Consider the following 14,454-nt stretch of genomic DNA (forward strand, 5'->3'; position numbering starts at 1 on the left):
GCTGTCCTGTCCTGGGCCATGATAAAACCAGTTTGTGATGATTTCTACTGCTCCTCTGTAAAAGTTGACCAGGTTTTGGCTCTCTAATTTAGCCTTTCTAAGATTCTGTAGGAAGAAGAGCCTTTTCTGTGCTTTTTTAACCAAGACATATTCTCAGTGATTGAACTTCCACAGAACCTAATACTGATCACCTGCTCCACCTCAGCTCCGATGATGTAGACAGAGCATCTGCTGTTTTTTTTTTCCAAATTCAACGGTCTATTACAGGTGAAACATTCACAACTTGTGAAACCAATTGCCGGTTGACATCGCTGGACTGGACAACTGTTTATGAGGGTGTGTGTGTGAACATGTGGTTGTCTATGCTTCTCTGCTCACAGATGTTTTGAATTTGCTCTTGGTATTACCCATTAATCCATCAATTATTTTTTCATCAGTCTGTTTATTGAATGTCATTAAAAGCCATCACAAGTTCACAAAGCTCAAAGTTACACACGTCATCTTCTGTCTGAACAACAGTCCAAAAACCACAGAGCTTCAGTTTACACTGACAAAGACTGAGAAGCAAGATGAGACATTTAGAGAAAACTCAATCCAGACATGTGTTCTTGTGCCTTCAGTCCCATTTGGAGGTCTTTCTCCTCATGTATCTTTCTCCTTCACTGTCGATGGCTTCGTACAACTGCTGGTCGTTTTCTGTGGTTGCGTGCATGTAGCCCAGGTAGCCCACACACAAGGTGATGGTCACCAGTCCAAACACCATCACTGGTTTATTCTGAAACACAGCACAGTTCCATGTTATCTGTCATTGTCAGACACGTCAGTGTCAGTGAGGGCTGTATTACAGTACAGGTTACACAAAAACCACCTGCCAATGCCACCACCTGCCAATGCCACTGGGAGGATCTCGCTGTCTCTCACATCTGCTGTAGCTACGGCGACCACAGACGCATTCGGCTGCCGGTCGCCAGTTAACAAAGTCCCGTGTTAATCCGAAACACCGGCATCAGTACACTGTGTGTTCACACGTACCGACAGCACCACACTGCGGGCAAGCATTAGTACGCTGTGTGTTCACATGTAGTCACACACCTGTTTTAAGAATCAATTTAAACATTTGATTTCATGGTTAAGCTTGTCTTTACGTTCCTGTCAGACTGTGCGTGTGTGTGTGAGGTTGGCTCTCACAGGTCTAATGAAGAGTTCGGGGTTGACAGCTCGGAACAGTGTGGTGGTCTGAGTGCCCCGCAGCCCCGGTGTCCTGTAGCCTTTGTCTCCGGGGCCCTCTTTCCCTCTCCTGGCCTCTTTCTCCGACATGTCCGGTCAATACGCAGTAGACTGACATGTACTGAAAGGATGGCGTCTGTTCCTCTGCCGCCATTGTCGACAGTCAACGACCGCTGCGACACTGCATAAGAAGAGGGACCAGAGAGGCCACAGCGCCCCCAGTGGTCACCGGAGGGAGTCTGTCAGCCAGGCGGGCACGTTCACTGGGCTCCTTCATTGGGATTACCAGGAGGAGCTCAGTGAACCTGCTCACACTGGAACATGTGTTTTACGTCTGGGCTGATCATTCTAGCCCCTTCAGAAAACAAATAAAATATACAAAATTAATAGTTTAAATATAACCAGCAGCCTTTCTGATTAAGTAACATAGACAGGAGTAAATAATTACTGACCGAGAAGAGGACAAACCTCAGGTACCAGCTCAGTTATAAACAGCACTCGTGTGTTCCTCCATCACTGCCTGGTTTGGATCGGCCACCAACCAAGACAGGAAACGACACAGAAGACAGTCAGGTATCCACAGACATGCCCTCCATTCAGAGCTGACACCTCTCCAGAGTCAGGAGCAGGCTGCAGACACAGCCCGGCCCTGCCTCTGCCTCTGGTGTGCGATACAGAACTCTGTGGCTCAGTTTGTCCCCACAGTCCATCCCTGATGAATGTGCTTCAAGTTCTTGTTGAGAGTGGTTGTCTATGTGCACTTTAATAAAGTGTTATAATAGAAGAATAGATACTAACAGAGTCAATCCATTTCATTTTTAATTCAAAGGTAGCTCAATATGTAATCACTTGACAAATTTAGCTACCTTTGAATTAAAAATGAAATGGATTGACTCTGTTAGTATCTATTCTTCTATTATAACACTATGGACAATAATGGATGGTAATAGTACACTGTACACATCATGAAAAGGTAATGAATACATGTAAGGTTAATACATTTTGCTACAACATTGAACATAGCCACATAGTCAACACCAACACACCCTCTGTCACAGATCATCATTCACTTCATTTACTCTACAGAAACACCTGATGTGTGTATAGAAATGATAAAGCATGCTGAAACTCAGCGTTGCTTTAATACACCAATTGTTTAACCTGCCTGCATATATATAACAGTACTTTGTTCATCTTCATCTGTCTTTGTCCTTGTTTAGAATTATGCATATTTCTTCCTCTATTTCTACATGAAGTGTTTACAGTTTTTGTCTTTGCTGTCAATGTTTCACACAGTTTAACACACAGTCAGATTTCTGGTATGTGTGCATTTACTTGGTTAATAAAGCTGATGCTTCTTCTGAGTAATCAACATTAAAAACAGAAGTGGTCCCTAGTCAATGCACTGCTTCCCGTGGGAGTCATGTTTGTTAAAATCTTTTGAGACCAGTTATTAGGAATGTATCAAAAAATGGACCTGTCTTTGTGACTTTGTCTTTTCTTTCGGATGCATGTCTTCAGTGGTAACAAATGAGCCACACACAGGAAGTCAGAAAATGTTGGGTAGGGATTTGCTGACAGTAACACAATCACATGATGCCGTCTTTGTCCATGACAACATAATAACAAGCTGCATGCAGCTGTGCAAAATGATATATAATTATCATTATTACGGATGCACTCACATGTAAATGTTCAGTATAACACACTTTTCTGTTATAGGTGATACTGTTAGGTCATCTTTTACAATTCAAGACTGTTTGCAAAAAGAAAAAAATGAGTTTTCAGATGTTCACCTCCAAGTTAATATGGTTCCTTTGTTCAGGCAGCTGAGTACAGGTGGTGTAATCGGAGTACATCCTGAAACTCTGATGTACTTTTACTCAGAGTACTCTTGTCATTCAACTCCATTTACTTAGATTTAACAGGCGAACACATGAACACCTTATAAACTAACCTCCTCACTCTTATTTAAACATACTAGTCACATTATTTTAAATATAATCACAGAGGAGACTTGACTTTTTCAATGTGCTACAGCCTGATCCCACTTTACCCCACAGCGCCTCTCAGTGGTTGGAACAGCCAACTGCAAACATCCTACTGAGTTTCTTGATGGAATCTAGCATTATACCATACAAATACAATGTGAAACCTAATACAGACTGACAACAACAGACAGGCTACTGATGTTCTCTGAACTGAATACTAATTAGAAGACTAATTAGTATAACAACAGCTCAGGAATATCAGGACCATGAGAGCAGTCTCCTTGTAGACTCTGGGATGAGTATAAACAAATGACACAGGCAGGCCTGAGCTCACATGTATTATTGATCAGCAGAGTAATGTGATCGGACGCTCATCAAAGTTACACGAGTCAGTCCAGGTAGGAGAGTGTGTGATGCTGTGTGTACAGATCTCCTCCCCCACGCTGAGCCTGAACAGGACAAGCAGCATGTATTATTTGCATTAGACAGCTCCATGGTGATCCTGTCTGTGTACACACACACACACACACACACACACACACACACACACACACACACATCCCTTATATTCACCAGGTGATGACGCGGAGGGCTCCTGGTCAAACAGATTCTGGTGATTCGCAGTAACATCAAAACAAAGCGGAGAGTGTGATCAAGCTGATATCAGTTGCCCTGCTGTTTGTACTGAGTGTGGTTGGATGAGGTGTGGCACAGAGCTGAGGTCTGCAGGTGTGCAGCAGGCAACACGCAGCACAGCTGCCACCTGAGAGGAGACCCACCCAGCACCACCTGCTGTCACTGAGAGGACACCGGCACCGACACCACCGGTAAGTTCCTTAAAGCAAACTCTCCAAAGCCTTTCAGGAATGATTCAAACTTCTAGGAGAATGATGAGAACAGATTGTAACTGTGAGCTGATATAGCATGATCTGTCATCATGACATCAAATTCTTCAAACGTTGGCTGCTTCAGAGTCATTGTTGAGAATATAGCCTCTATTTTTCGTAGAATGTTGTGTTAGTAATATGATATGAAAACAGCTGTTTTAAAGGCTGTTGAGGAGCACTCAGCCTTAAAAGCTCTGAGTCAATTTTATTTTTAACTCAGTATCATTTACTGTGATACACAAAGGAATATTATTGGACGATGTCGACACCACTTTTCATATAACCAGCCTGCCAGTCATGGACAGATTCTGTCCCCTGAAAAATATGTTGACACAATGGCGTCAGAATAAGGGACATGTGATAAGTATCAAACAGTCCATCTGAACATCCTGGTCATGTCACACAGTCTGATAAGTCTTTATGTTGCACTCAGCAGAACCTGTAACCCTGTAAAGCCTGTGCTGAATAAGCAGCTGCCCTGGAGCCTGCAGTGATCATTTGCATTTGAAGGCGGTCCATCACTACGAGTTGACTTTAGGTTACTTTATTTTTATGACCTGAAATCTGGTATAAACATTTTTTTTGTTCCATTTTTCCATCTGTGAAAAAAGGTGAAATCCTTTTTTTTAATATATATTTTTCTGTGTAAAAAAGGTACGTCTGTTTGTTTTTTTACACAGTTTCACAAGTGGTACTTGTGAAAAAAATACTTGTTTTCCAAACAGAAAAAAAGTGAAAATCTTTTTCTCGTACTGACATTTTTTTTATCGGAGACTGTCAGCGGAATGCTGATTCAACACAGTTTGATATACTGATTCCTAGACTGGTATAACAATCCTTGGAATGGTATGCCTCCATTTTCTGCTGGTATTCTGCCGACACATGATGAAATGTGCTGCTTGAGACTGTTATACCATTGAAAGAAGTTATAAAGTTATAAACGACTCAAAGCTAATAAAGGAGCTAGCTGTAGCTAACATGGCTAATGTTAGCCCAACCACCTCAGCCAGTCAGACTAATCAAAAGCAGAAACTCTGAGCCAACCATCCGAACGATACTTACTGTCAGGTTTTCTTTATCAAGAGAACACAATAATGCAGTGCTATGTATAAAATCTATGTTGCAGAACATTAACCACTGTGGCATATTATGTATCATGTTCACTGTACTATAGACAGATAGATAGATAGATAGATAGATAGATAGATAGATAGATAACTTTATTAATCCCTGAGGGGAAATTCGGTCATCATAGCAGCAGGTACATTCAGTATTAATACAATAAAACTATAAGGGCAAATATAGAGGCAATGAGAAACAATAAAGTACTATATACAATAAAATGCTTAGTAGTTATGAGATAAAATACAATAAAAAAATGTGAAAATATTTTGAGGTAAGTGGAACATAAGGTGCAAGAGAAAAAGGTGCAGATTTATGATATAAAGCGCAATAGTTATGTTTGTGTTTTGTGTTTTGTTATGTGAGCATTATAAAGTCTGATGGCACCAAGTAGAAATGATTTCCTGTGCTGTTCCTTTAGACAGCAGGTTGAATTAGTCTGTTGCTGAAGCTGCTCTTAAGCTTGTCCAGAGTTTTGAGGAAGGGGTGAAAGACATTGTTCATGATCGCCAGCAGTTTCACCAGCATCCTGTCCTCCACCAACTCATCTGACAAGCTCAGAGCCAACAACAGACTCTGCCTTCTTTATGAGTTTATTCAGTCTGTTGGCATTCTTCGCTTTGATGCTTGACCCGCACCCCAGGACACCACAAGCGAAGAAGATGGTGCTTGCAAAAACAGACTTGAATTTTGAATGACCGGAATAAGCTGCTAATAAAGAAAAACATGAATCAATCAAATAGATGCATACCCAAATTTGACACCAGACCAACACCAGAGAGGCATCACTAGACAGCAAACATAATAAATTCATGACAGAAGCAGTCATGGCTCCACTGATCAGGTCCAAAATCTAAATACAATAAATAATAATATGACACACACTTACACTCATGATTTGTTTTCAGTTCACACACACACACACACACACACACTCTGTCAAATCTAAATCTGTTGAATTATATTCATATTGTCTATGAATATGATAATATAAAAAGTCAGTGGCAGGTACAGTGTGTTAAAATCTGTAATTTGAAGTAAAAGGTAAGAACACACTGAACTTATCTCAGATATCTGCTGTACTGTGTTCTCTTGGTTTGTTCCCTGACAGCACACTCAGAGGAAGATGAATTGGGGCTTCTTGGAGAACGTTCTAAGTGGGGTGAACAAGTATTCGACAGTGATCGGGCGCATCTGGCTGTCTGTGGTCTTCCTCTTCAGGATCTTGGTGTACGTGGCAGCGGCCGAGCAGGTGTGGAAGGACGAGCAGAAAGATTTTGTGTGCAACACTGAGCAGCCCGGCTGTGAGAATGCCTGCTTCGACCACTTCTTTCCCATCTCGCAGGTGCGCCTCTGGGCACTGCAGCTCATCATGGTGTCCACTCCGTCCCTGCTGGTGGCCCTGCATGTGGCCTACAGAGAGCATCGGGAGGCCAAATACAAGAAGAAACTGTACAAGGACAAAGGGAGCATTGATGGAGGTCTGTTCTGCACCTACACTGTCAGCCTGGTGTTCAAGACAGCCTTCGAGGTGGGCTCCCTGCTCGCTTTCTACTTCCTGTACAATGGCTTCGGAGTGCCAATACTGCTCCGCTGCAGCCAGAGTCCCTGTCCCAACACTGTGGACTGTTACATCAGCAAAGCCACAGAGAAGAAGATCTTCCTCTACATCATGGGCTGCACCTCCATCCTATGTATCGCTCTCAATGTGCTGGAGCTCATGTACATTGTATGGAAGCAGCTGTGGAAATGTTTCAGCAGGCGCTACATTCATGTAAAAAACAAGTCTTTCAGCCAAGACCAGCCACCTGTTTCCAATGTCAACAAGTTTGTCTCTGCCGAGGCCACAGTCAACACAGAGGACAGCAACACACAGCCTGCATCCACAGATGAAAAGCAGCCCGGCCAGTCCTAGAGGATTGATGTTCCCAGCTCCAAGTAAAACCACAGGAAAACCTGCCTTACCTGACCGACCACCCCGGACACAGATCACAGTGGCACCTTTAACAACCTGTGCTGTAAAACAAGGGGAAAGGATTTCATGGTACAATTTCAGGGCAGAATTGAGAAAAGCTGAAATATCAAGTCTGAGTGTGAACAGACCGTAGTTACAGATGCTAATGACCAGTCAAACCTCTCCTGATGCGTTGAAGTCTGCAGGTCAACTTTGTCAAGTCATAGATAATAACCCTGATCATGTCAAAGTGCTGTCATGGCTTAGAAACTATACATTTTAATGCTACTCTTTTTATCTGTTACTGTATTTGCTATGGAAAGTTTAATCAAAGATGCTACTAAGTTGCATTTTGGAAAATGCAGGCTGCAGTGCAAAACAGTGTAAACAGTGCGTTCGCCTCTGTCGCTTCAATTTTGACCATTGTTTTTATGTTTGTACTTTATTTGACTGCTTAGAAATCATGACTCAAGAATGCATCAGTTATCTTTAATGCAGTAACAGAAAGTCACATTAAACTGTTTTGTGTAAAACTAAATGAGAAGAAAAACTACTGTATGTCACTCAGACTAAGTCAGGGTCCCACTAGCTGTAGACACAGACAGATGGATCACAGTGTATAAAGTATGTGTCATTGTTTTTGTATGGTTCAGAGTTTGTTTCATGTAGAAACACTGATAAGATAAACTTTCTTCAGTGGATCAATTATTTGTGCATGATAATGAAAATGTTTTTTTCAATGACCAGCATAAAGATGAATACTCATATTTACTATAAAGCAGAGAATGTAGATGACATGTAGTGCATATCTAGTGAACTGCTCATTTGATCTACTGTACACTTTGCAAATGTGTTGCAGAGGACTCACAGAAGTGATTTGTAGCCATGGGACTTAATTGTGACTCTCAATATTAAATACATTTTGAATAACACATGAACACCTCAGCTTTAACTGTCTGCCTTTTTTGGGGGGCATTTAGCTGACGCTTCTGCCAAAAGCAACTGACAGTAATCACTAGATTCACTAATGGTGGTGGCTGCCATGCAACATGCCGACCGGCACACAAGGAGCAGGTTGGGGTTCAGTATCTTGCCAGGGGAATCAAATCAGCGACCTTACTATAACAAGACGGTAGCTCTACCCCTGATGCACAGCCACCGCCTTCATGGATCTGCAGACTGAAGTTGGGCTCACATGGATCTGTCATTGCCTTAGTCACCAGATAAACTGTGCCCAAAAACATGCTCTGAGAGAAGCACGAGTTGCCATACAGCACATCAACATCTTTCCCTCAGTGGGAGCAGTAAAGAACAGCATTTTCCTTAACTTGTAGTCTTAAAGCTAAGCACTATTAACTCAGGAATGATTGATGAACAGGGCAAACATTGGGAAACAAAGTAGGGATGTCCCCATCAGGTTTTTTTTATGCCGATCCTTGTCCTTTAACATTTAGTATCTGCCGATACCGAGTTCCGATCCAATAGTTATACCTGAACTAATATTTTCCTAGATAATACAAATGTATTAAGAAAAAAAGTACCTGCATCCAGTGTTGTGCCTGAACGCGTTCAATGAACGACCGTTCATGAAGTCGTTCATATTTTGGGCGAACGTGAACTGAACGTACTGTATTTCTGCCTGATGAACGTTAAAGTGAACGCGTTCGTTCTGGCGTTTGTGAACGGCGCGTTCTCACAGTTTAACTTCGTTCAAGAGAGTGCCAGATTTCCATCGAGCCTTCCAGGCAAAAACCGGCTAAAACACACCGTGAACAGGCTTTGATGTAGCGGAAAAACACCCTATCTAGCTGTTATGTCTAGAAAGGACGCTGGACGAGAGGTTTGTGTAACTCGCTTTACTTTCGATCAAAACGAAACTTAACTATTTCACACAGAAACAGCTGCATACCAAACATGCAGTGAGGCATTACCAAACGAACACAGATTAATTTGTCCTGAACGGACACAACACTGGCAACACTCCAACAATACCCAACTGCAGCCACTGCGACCCCCGAAGCCACTACAAACCACGCCCCATACAAACCACGCCCCTACAAACTACGCCTATGTGTTGCTACGGTGGCCGGGAAGGACGATTAAACTCACAGCAGCAAATGCAAGCAGTCAAAGAAGAAGAAGAAGAAGAAGAAGAAGAAGAAGAAGAAGAAGAAGGCATGTGCAGGCAAGACAAGACGGCAATGCCAGTTCAGGTGAGACGCATTTATATTATTTTTAAGTTCCCGGTTAGGAGGTGTAAACATTGAACACTTAATGTCATTTTAACCGTACGTTTGCCAACCGCAGTTGTCAGCAGCGCCTGTAGGCAAACAAGATGCCGGTTCAGGTTAACGTTAGGTCGTTTACATTTTGGGAAGATGTTGAAGTTTAATTTAATGTTTGAGACGTCTTTTGCCAGGCAGAAAGAGCATTAATGACTGTTTATCAAAGACACCGGACTCTATTTGTAAAAACACATCCTCCCTCGATCCCCATAAAACAAACTGACACAGTTATGGTTTGCTTTCTGCAGAGTCCACAGGACACCAACCACATTTACTGTAAGAGGCCTTACAGCTTTCCACCCAGAGAGCATGTGAGTGAAGATTATCGCAAGAGAACAACATATCCAATGTTCACAGCTGTGCACTAAGTCATGTGTGTCTTGATTAAGGACTATAATTACAGCATGGACTAACATGATATGGTCACCACAACCAGAGACGTTGGGATCCTGAGTGAAGACGTATCTTTCGACAGGCTTGTGGTGAGGACATGCAAAGGATCAACAAACAACAAATCTTATTTAATATACTTAACCAGAATAATTACGTTTAACATCTGAATGCTGTTTGATCAAATTTTAGGAAAGGGCTCAGCAAGCTGAACACCATAGAAGAGTCACTAGTGACCTTCATGTAATGTTCATCACTCAGGATAACGATCTACTGCAACATCTTGAAGTGAGTTTGAAAACGTAATTTAAGTCACATAGTGTAACTCATTTTGGTCAAAACATGTTAAATGAATGATTTAAGTGAAACATTTTCTGTTAGCCTAGTGTTTGTACATTTATTTTGAGCATTCTCCTAAGAAATATATATATTTACAGGCGGTCATCGCAGGAAAAGTTGCATCCTCCTGGGCAACATCAAAGGGCAGGGTGATCATTTTCTTTGTGGAGGATGAGCAGCTGGACAGAGTGCTGGGCTTCTTGACAAGCCTGGTTGAAGCACAGACAACCAGGTGTCACAATCACGTGGCATTTGTTATGGATGTGCTTCTGCCAGAGGTAAATTATGAAACTTTTTTATTTATTATATTAACATATTTTGTATAATTATTGTCAGTCTTTAACTTATGGTTAATATCTTGTTAACTGCAACATGACAGACAACTTAAATGTCTAAATTGAAGATGTCCTTTTGTTCACCTCATGACACCCCCTTTCAGCTGTCTATGCATTTTCCATTGACAGAGCCACAGAAGTGTATAAATGTGGACTGCAGTATGACTTGAGGTATGCTACATACATAAGGACAGTGCTAATACCTATAAGTATTGTTTTTTTACATTGTTTATGACAGCCTCTCAGTGTGAATTTCCTTTTACCAATCACTATTTTCTACTGTCTCATCAGTGAGAAACGGCTGTTGTATCATTACATGACAACATGAGCAAGGAGGCTCTACGGCAACTAGAAAAATATGCTGAAAAACTCAGAAGAGCTCTGGAATCTGAGGAGTTTTTGAAGACGCTTTAGTATGTATGTAGGATGAATTAAAAAATAGTCTGTTAAATGATGTTTTATTTTATTGCCAATAAAAGTTGTTGCTAGCTAATTCATTTGTCTCAACTTTTGTGTTTTGAGGTACATATTTTAAAGACCTGTGTATGGTCATATTTATAAATACATAAATACATTTTATTTGTGTCAAAGGGCCAGCAGTCTTTTCTGTTAACCCATAAGAAATCATCACCTTAGAGTGATAATTATGGCATCTGATGTAGTAGGCCAAGCTCTGTGACAGTGTGGCTCTTAGAAAAACAGCCGGTGGAAACAACCTATTTTAATCAAAATGACTTCTAATTATTATTATTATTGTAAATATTTTATTTTATTGAGTTTAAAATAACCTTGTGCACATACATTAGTCACTTATATAAAAAATGAAAAGATGCATGCACCAGATTTAGCAGTCCTATATAATCTTTTATCAGATTAATCTTTTATCCCAATTTTTTATTACTTAACTTTCTATTTTTGTATATATTTATTGTTTCAAGCACATTGTTTGCATTGAAAAGCATTTAATGTTGTGAATCAACCGTTAAAGTTGTTAAAAATGATCTGGTTATTGCTTTGTTTCCTTTGTGTTTGCTTTCTAAGTGCTCTGGACCTCCACAGCCACCGTGGTGTCGTATGGGCGTGGTTTGTAGGGGCGTGGTCTGTGATGGGCGTGGTTTGTAGCGGCTCTGGCTTGGCTGCGGCTGCAGCTAGACCCTTCTCGCAACACCAGCCACCACAGAGACGCACCGCCGCATGCGTCATCAATGTGCTAAGCATGGAAGCAAAAACAAATAAAGGCTTCACATTTGTTTTTTTTATTGTGATATATCTCAAAAGTTTTGGAGTGATGTCTCTGTCCATTCTCTTACCCTTAAACATGTTATTTGCTATGTTAACCCAGAAGATAATGCTCTTGAACACACAACGAACTTTGTTATCCTATGCAAAATGTTTTTTTCACAAACAAAAATGAGCAAAATCACTACCTAAATTTGCTCCTTTTCTCCTGGAACTGAGCTCTTTGCTTAAATCTCTGCTTTTGTTAAGTAACAAAAAAAGTAATACCTTACTGAGTCATTATGAAAAGTTTTTCCCTGAAGCCACTGTCTGAACTATCTATTTATTTATTATTTTATTTTTCCCTTTCTTCTTCTTCTTTTTTTAAAATTATTTACTTATTTACTTATTTATGTATTTTATTTTTAATTTGAACTCTAAAGCACCCGGCGAGCCTTTCAAGGTATGTGCAAGTGAATAAAAAATCAAAAGACACAGCAACGACGAGCCAAAACGGATCCTCTACCACCCAAATTGCATTAATGGCGTACAGTAGCGGCTCCGCTGTCTTCATCTCCCAGCCGCAGCTGGACAACCTGGTTCTGCAGAATATTGTGGGAGAGCTGCAGTTTCAATGTTAAAACTGATAGAATAATAGCCGTCTGTGGTTCTATATGGGCTGTGGCAATAATTTTGAAAAATAATAGCTTGCATCAACATATTGAAGAAAAAAAAAAGAACTATGAACTAGTTCATTTTTGGAACTGTGAACTTAGTTCAACATTTTTAATTATGAACTGAACTTTGAACTAGTTCGTGTAGAAACTGAACTTTCCCAACACTGCCTGCATCCAAGCGTGTCCTTAATATTTTTTTTATTTTGTTGAAACAAGGTATATAATTTCATTTGGCTCTTTCTTATTTTGCATAGGACATTGCAACATCGGTCTACCACCTTCCTTTGTGTTAGCAGGTGAGTCTATGACGCTGCACTGTGACAGCAGACCCTCGTGTACAGCCAGCTGAAGTGTGTGCACGACGCAGCCCACGCTTGGTACCTCCATATCATCCATTGCTTTTTTCATATTCTTTATGTTGTCACGTAAAATGACGTGGACGTGTTGCTTGTCTATTTCACACGCGTTCAGCATCTCCTTGGCTGCCTGTTTTACATGCTCTGCTGTTTGAGACCCACGAAACTAGTGTGCACGTTGTAACTTGAAATTGGAATCAATGCAATGTAATGCCGAGATGGTAGGGCATACCAGGGATTCAAAAACTCCAGGTGACGAAGAAAACCCTGATCCTTTACCATGGAGATGAGCTGGATATCAAGAGCGATTAATTTAATTACCTTCTCTGTAATATTTCTGGCCATAACGCTGTCTTGAGGACATTTCTCTGTCCTTTTGAAAATATACACATAGATACATATATACACATACATACATACACGCATACATACACTTATATACATACACACATATACATACATATACACATACATATATACATATACACATATATATATATACACACATACATACATACATATCGAACATACATATATACATATACATACATATATACATATACATACATGTACATTACTCACAAAAAGTTAGTAACTTTGTGTTTTCCACGTAATGATCTCACTGTGTACAGTGTACCTTACATATTGGGGCCAATACCAAAAAACTAAAAGACAACCCTTTTCAATGTGGCATCAATTTCAACATTCTGTGGGTATAAAAAGCTGGTATTGTCAGTTAGTCATTCCAAGTTCATCATTCAAACAGCCATGAACACACAACGTCACTTAACGGACGAGCAGCGCCACCTGGCCATAGCGCGCCTTCGGGTCGTGGCAGGCAGTCAGATGTTGCTCGTGAACTTGGTGTGTCTCAAAGTGTCATCAGCAGACTTGCATCAAGACACAGAACTACTGGCAGAGTTCGTGACAGACCCAGGAGTGGAGCCCCACGAGTGACAGACCGCAACGATGACCAGTACCTAAGGACCTATGCACTCAGACATCGTTATGCAACTGCCACACAGCTGCAGGCCCAGTTACGAGATGTGAGGGGTACTAGGGTTTCCAGACAAACCATTCGAAACCGACTCCACCGCTTTGGCTTGAACGCCAGACGACCGTTGCAGGTGACTCTACTGACACTAAGACACCGCCGTGAACGTTTGCAGTGGGCACAAGACCATGTGACCTGGACAATGCAGCAGTGGTCTACCGTCCTGTTCACTGATGAGTGTCGGGTCACCTTGCACAGAAATGATGGTCGTCAGCGTTGCTGGAGAAGGCGAGGTGAGCGATACGCTGAGGTCAACATGGTCCCCAGGGTTCCCTTTGGTGGAGGAGGTGCAACAGTCTGGGCAGGCATCACCAGTCAGCGCAAAACAGATTTGGTTATTGTAGATGGCTCAGTCACTGTATGTTCTTACCTCAGAGACATCATCCCCCAATTCCGCCAGCACACCCCCAACTTTCTGTTCATGGATGATAATGCTCCACCACATCGTGCCACAATTGTCACAGTTCGACTTCAGGAAGTCGGAGTGCCTCATATGGTATGGCCAGCAATGTCCCCTGACCTGAACCCCATAGAGCACGTCTGGGACCAGCTGAAGCAGAGACTGGATGATCGTACCCCACCCCCACGTGACCTGGCAGAACTGCGTGTAGCACTTGTG

The 14,454-nt window shown here is 41.5% G+C and overlaps 2 protein-coding genes and 1 long non-coding RNA gene across 6 annotated transcripts; 2 read left to right on the plus strand and 1 right to left on the minus strand.

The window, feature by feature from the left end:
• Positions 1-422: 422 nt before the first annotated feature.
• Positions 423-1,487, minus strand: smim8 (small integral membrane protein 8). Its single transcript, XM_030404362.1, has 2 exons — positions 1,189-1,487; positions 423-775 (listed from the first exon to the last, which is right to left on the minus strand). The coding sequence occupies exons 1-2, from the start codon at positions 1,315-1,317 to the stop codon at positions 617-619; spliced, it is 288 nt and encodes a 95-aa protein (XP_030260222.1). The 5' UTR covers positions 1,318-1,487; the 3' UTR covers positions 423-616.
• Positions 1,488-3,878: 2,391 nt separating this feature from the next.
• On the plus strand, positions 3,879-8,111 carry gjb7 (gap junction protein beta 7). The gene is made up of 2 exons (XM_030404577.1): positions 3,879-4,045; positions 6,339-8,111. Exon 2 carries the CDS (start codon positions 6,354-6,356, stop codon positions 7,140-7,142), a length of 789 nt encoding a protein of 262 aa, XP_030260437.1. The 5' UTR covers positions 3,879-4,045; positions 6,339-6,353; the 3' UTR covers positions 7,143-8,111.
• Positions 8,112-9,260: 1,149 nt separating this feature from the next.
• Positions 9,261-11,800, plus strand: LOC115573780 (uncharacterized). Of its 4 annotated transcripts, none has more exons than XR_003982352.1 (7): positions 9,261-9,394; positions 9,715-9,948; positions 10,049-10,144; positions 10,294-10,473; positions 10,660-10,701; positions 10,822-10,943; positions 11,572-11,800. It is a non-coding gene; the product is annotated as an uncharacterized LOC115573780 (long non-coding RNA). The 4 variants fall into 4 exon arrangements; XR_003982351.1 differs by having other exon boundaries at positions 10,822-10,947; positions 11,572-11,765; XR_003982350.1 differs by lacking the exon at positions 11,572-11,800 and having other exon boundaries at positions 9,380-9,394; positions 9,715-9,777; positions 9,856-9,948; positions 10,822-11,023.
• Positions 11,801-14,454: the final 2,654 nt, after the last annotated feature.

The sequence above is a fragment of the Sparus aurata genome, chromosome 22 (genome assembly GCF_900880675.1).
Source record: "Sparus aurata chromosome 22, fSpaAur1.1, whole genome shotgun sequence".
NCBI classification, from domain to species: domain Eukaryota; kingdom Metazoa; phylum Chordata; class Actinopteri; order Spariformes; family Sparidae; genus Sparus; species Sparus aurata.

Bases quoted from the DNA above. Each gene is read 5' to 3' on its own strand.
- smim8 (XM_030404362.1), bottom strand. From the start codon at position 1,317: ATGTCGGAGAAAGAGGCCAGGAGAGGGAAAGAGGGCCCCGGAGACAAA. The intron at 776-1,188 runs GTGAGAGCCAAC...GCTGTGTTTCAG, and splicing joins CCGAACTCTTCATTAGACCT to AATAAACCAGTGATGGTGTT.
- gjb7 (XM_030404577.1), top strand. From the start codon at position 6,354: ATGAATTGGGGCTTCTTGGAGAACGTTCTAAGTGGGGTGAACAAGTAT.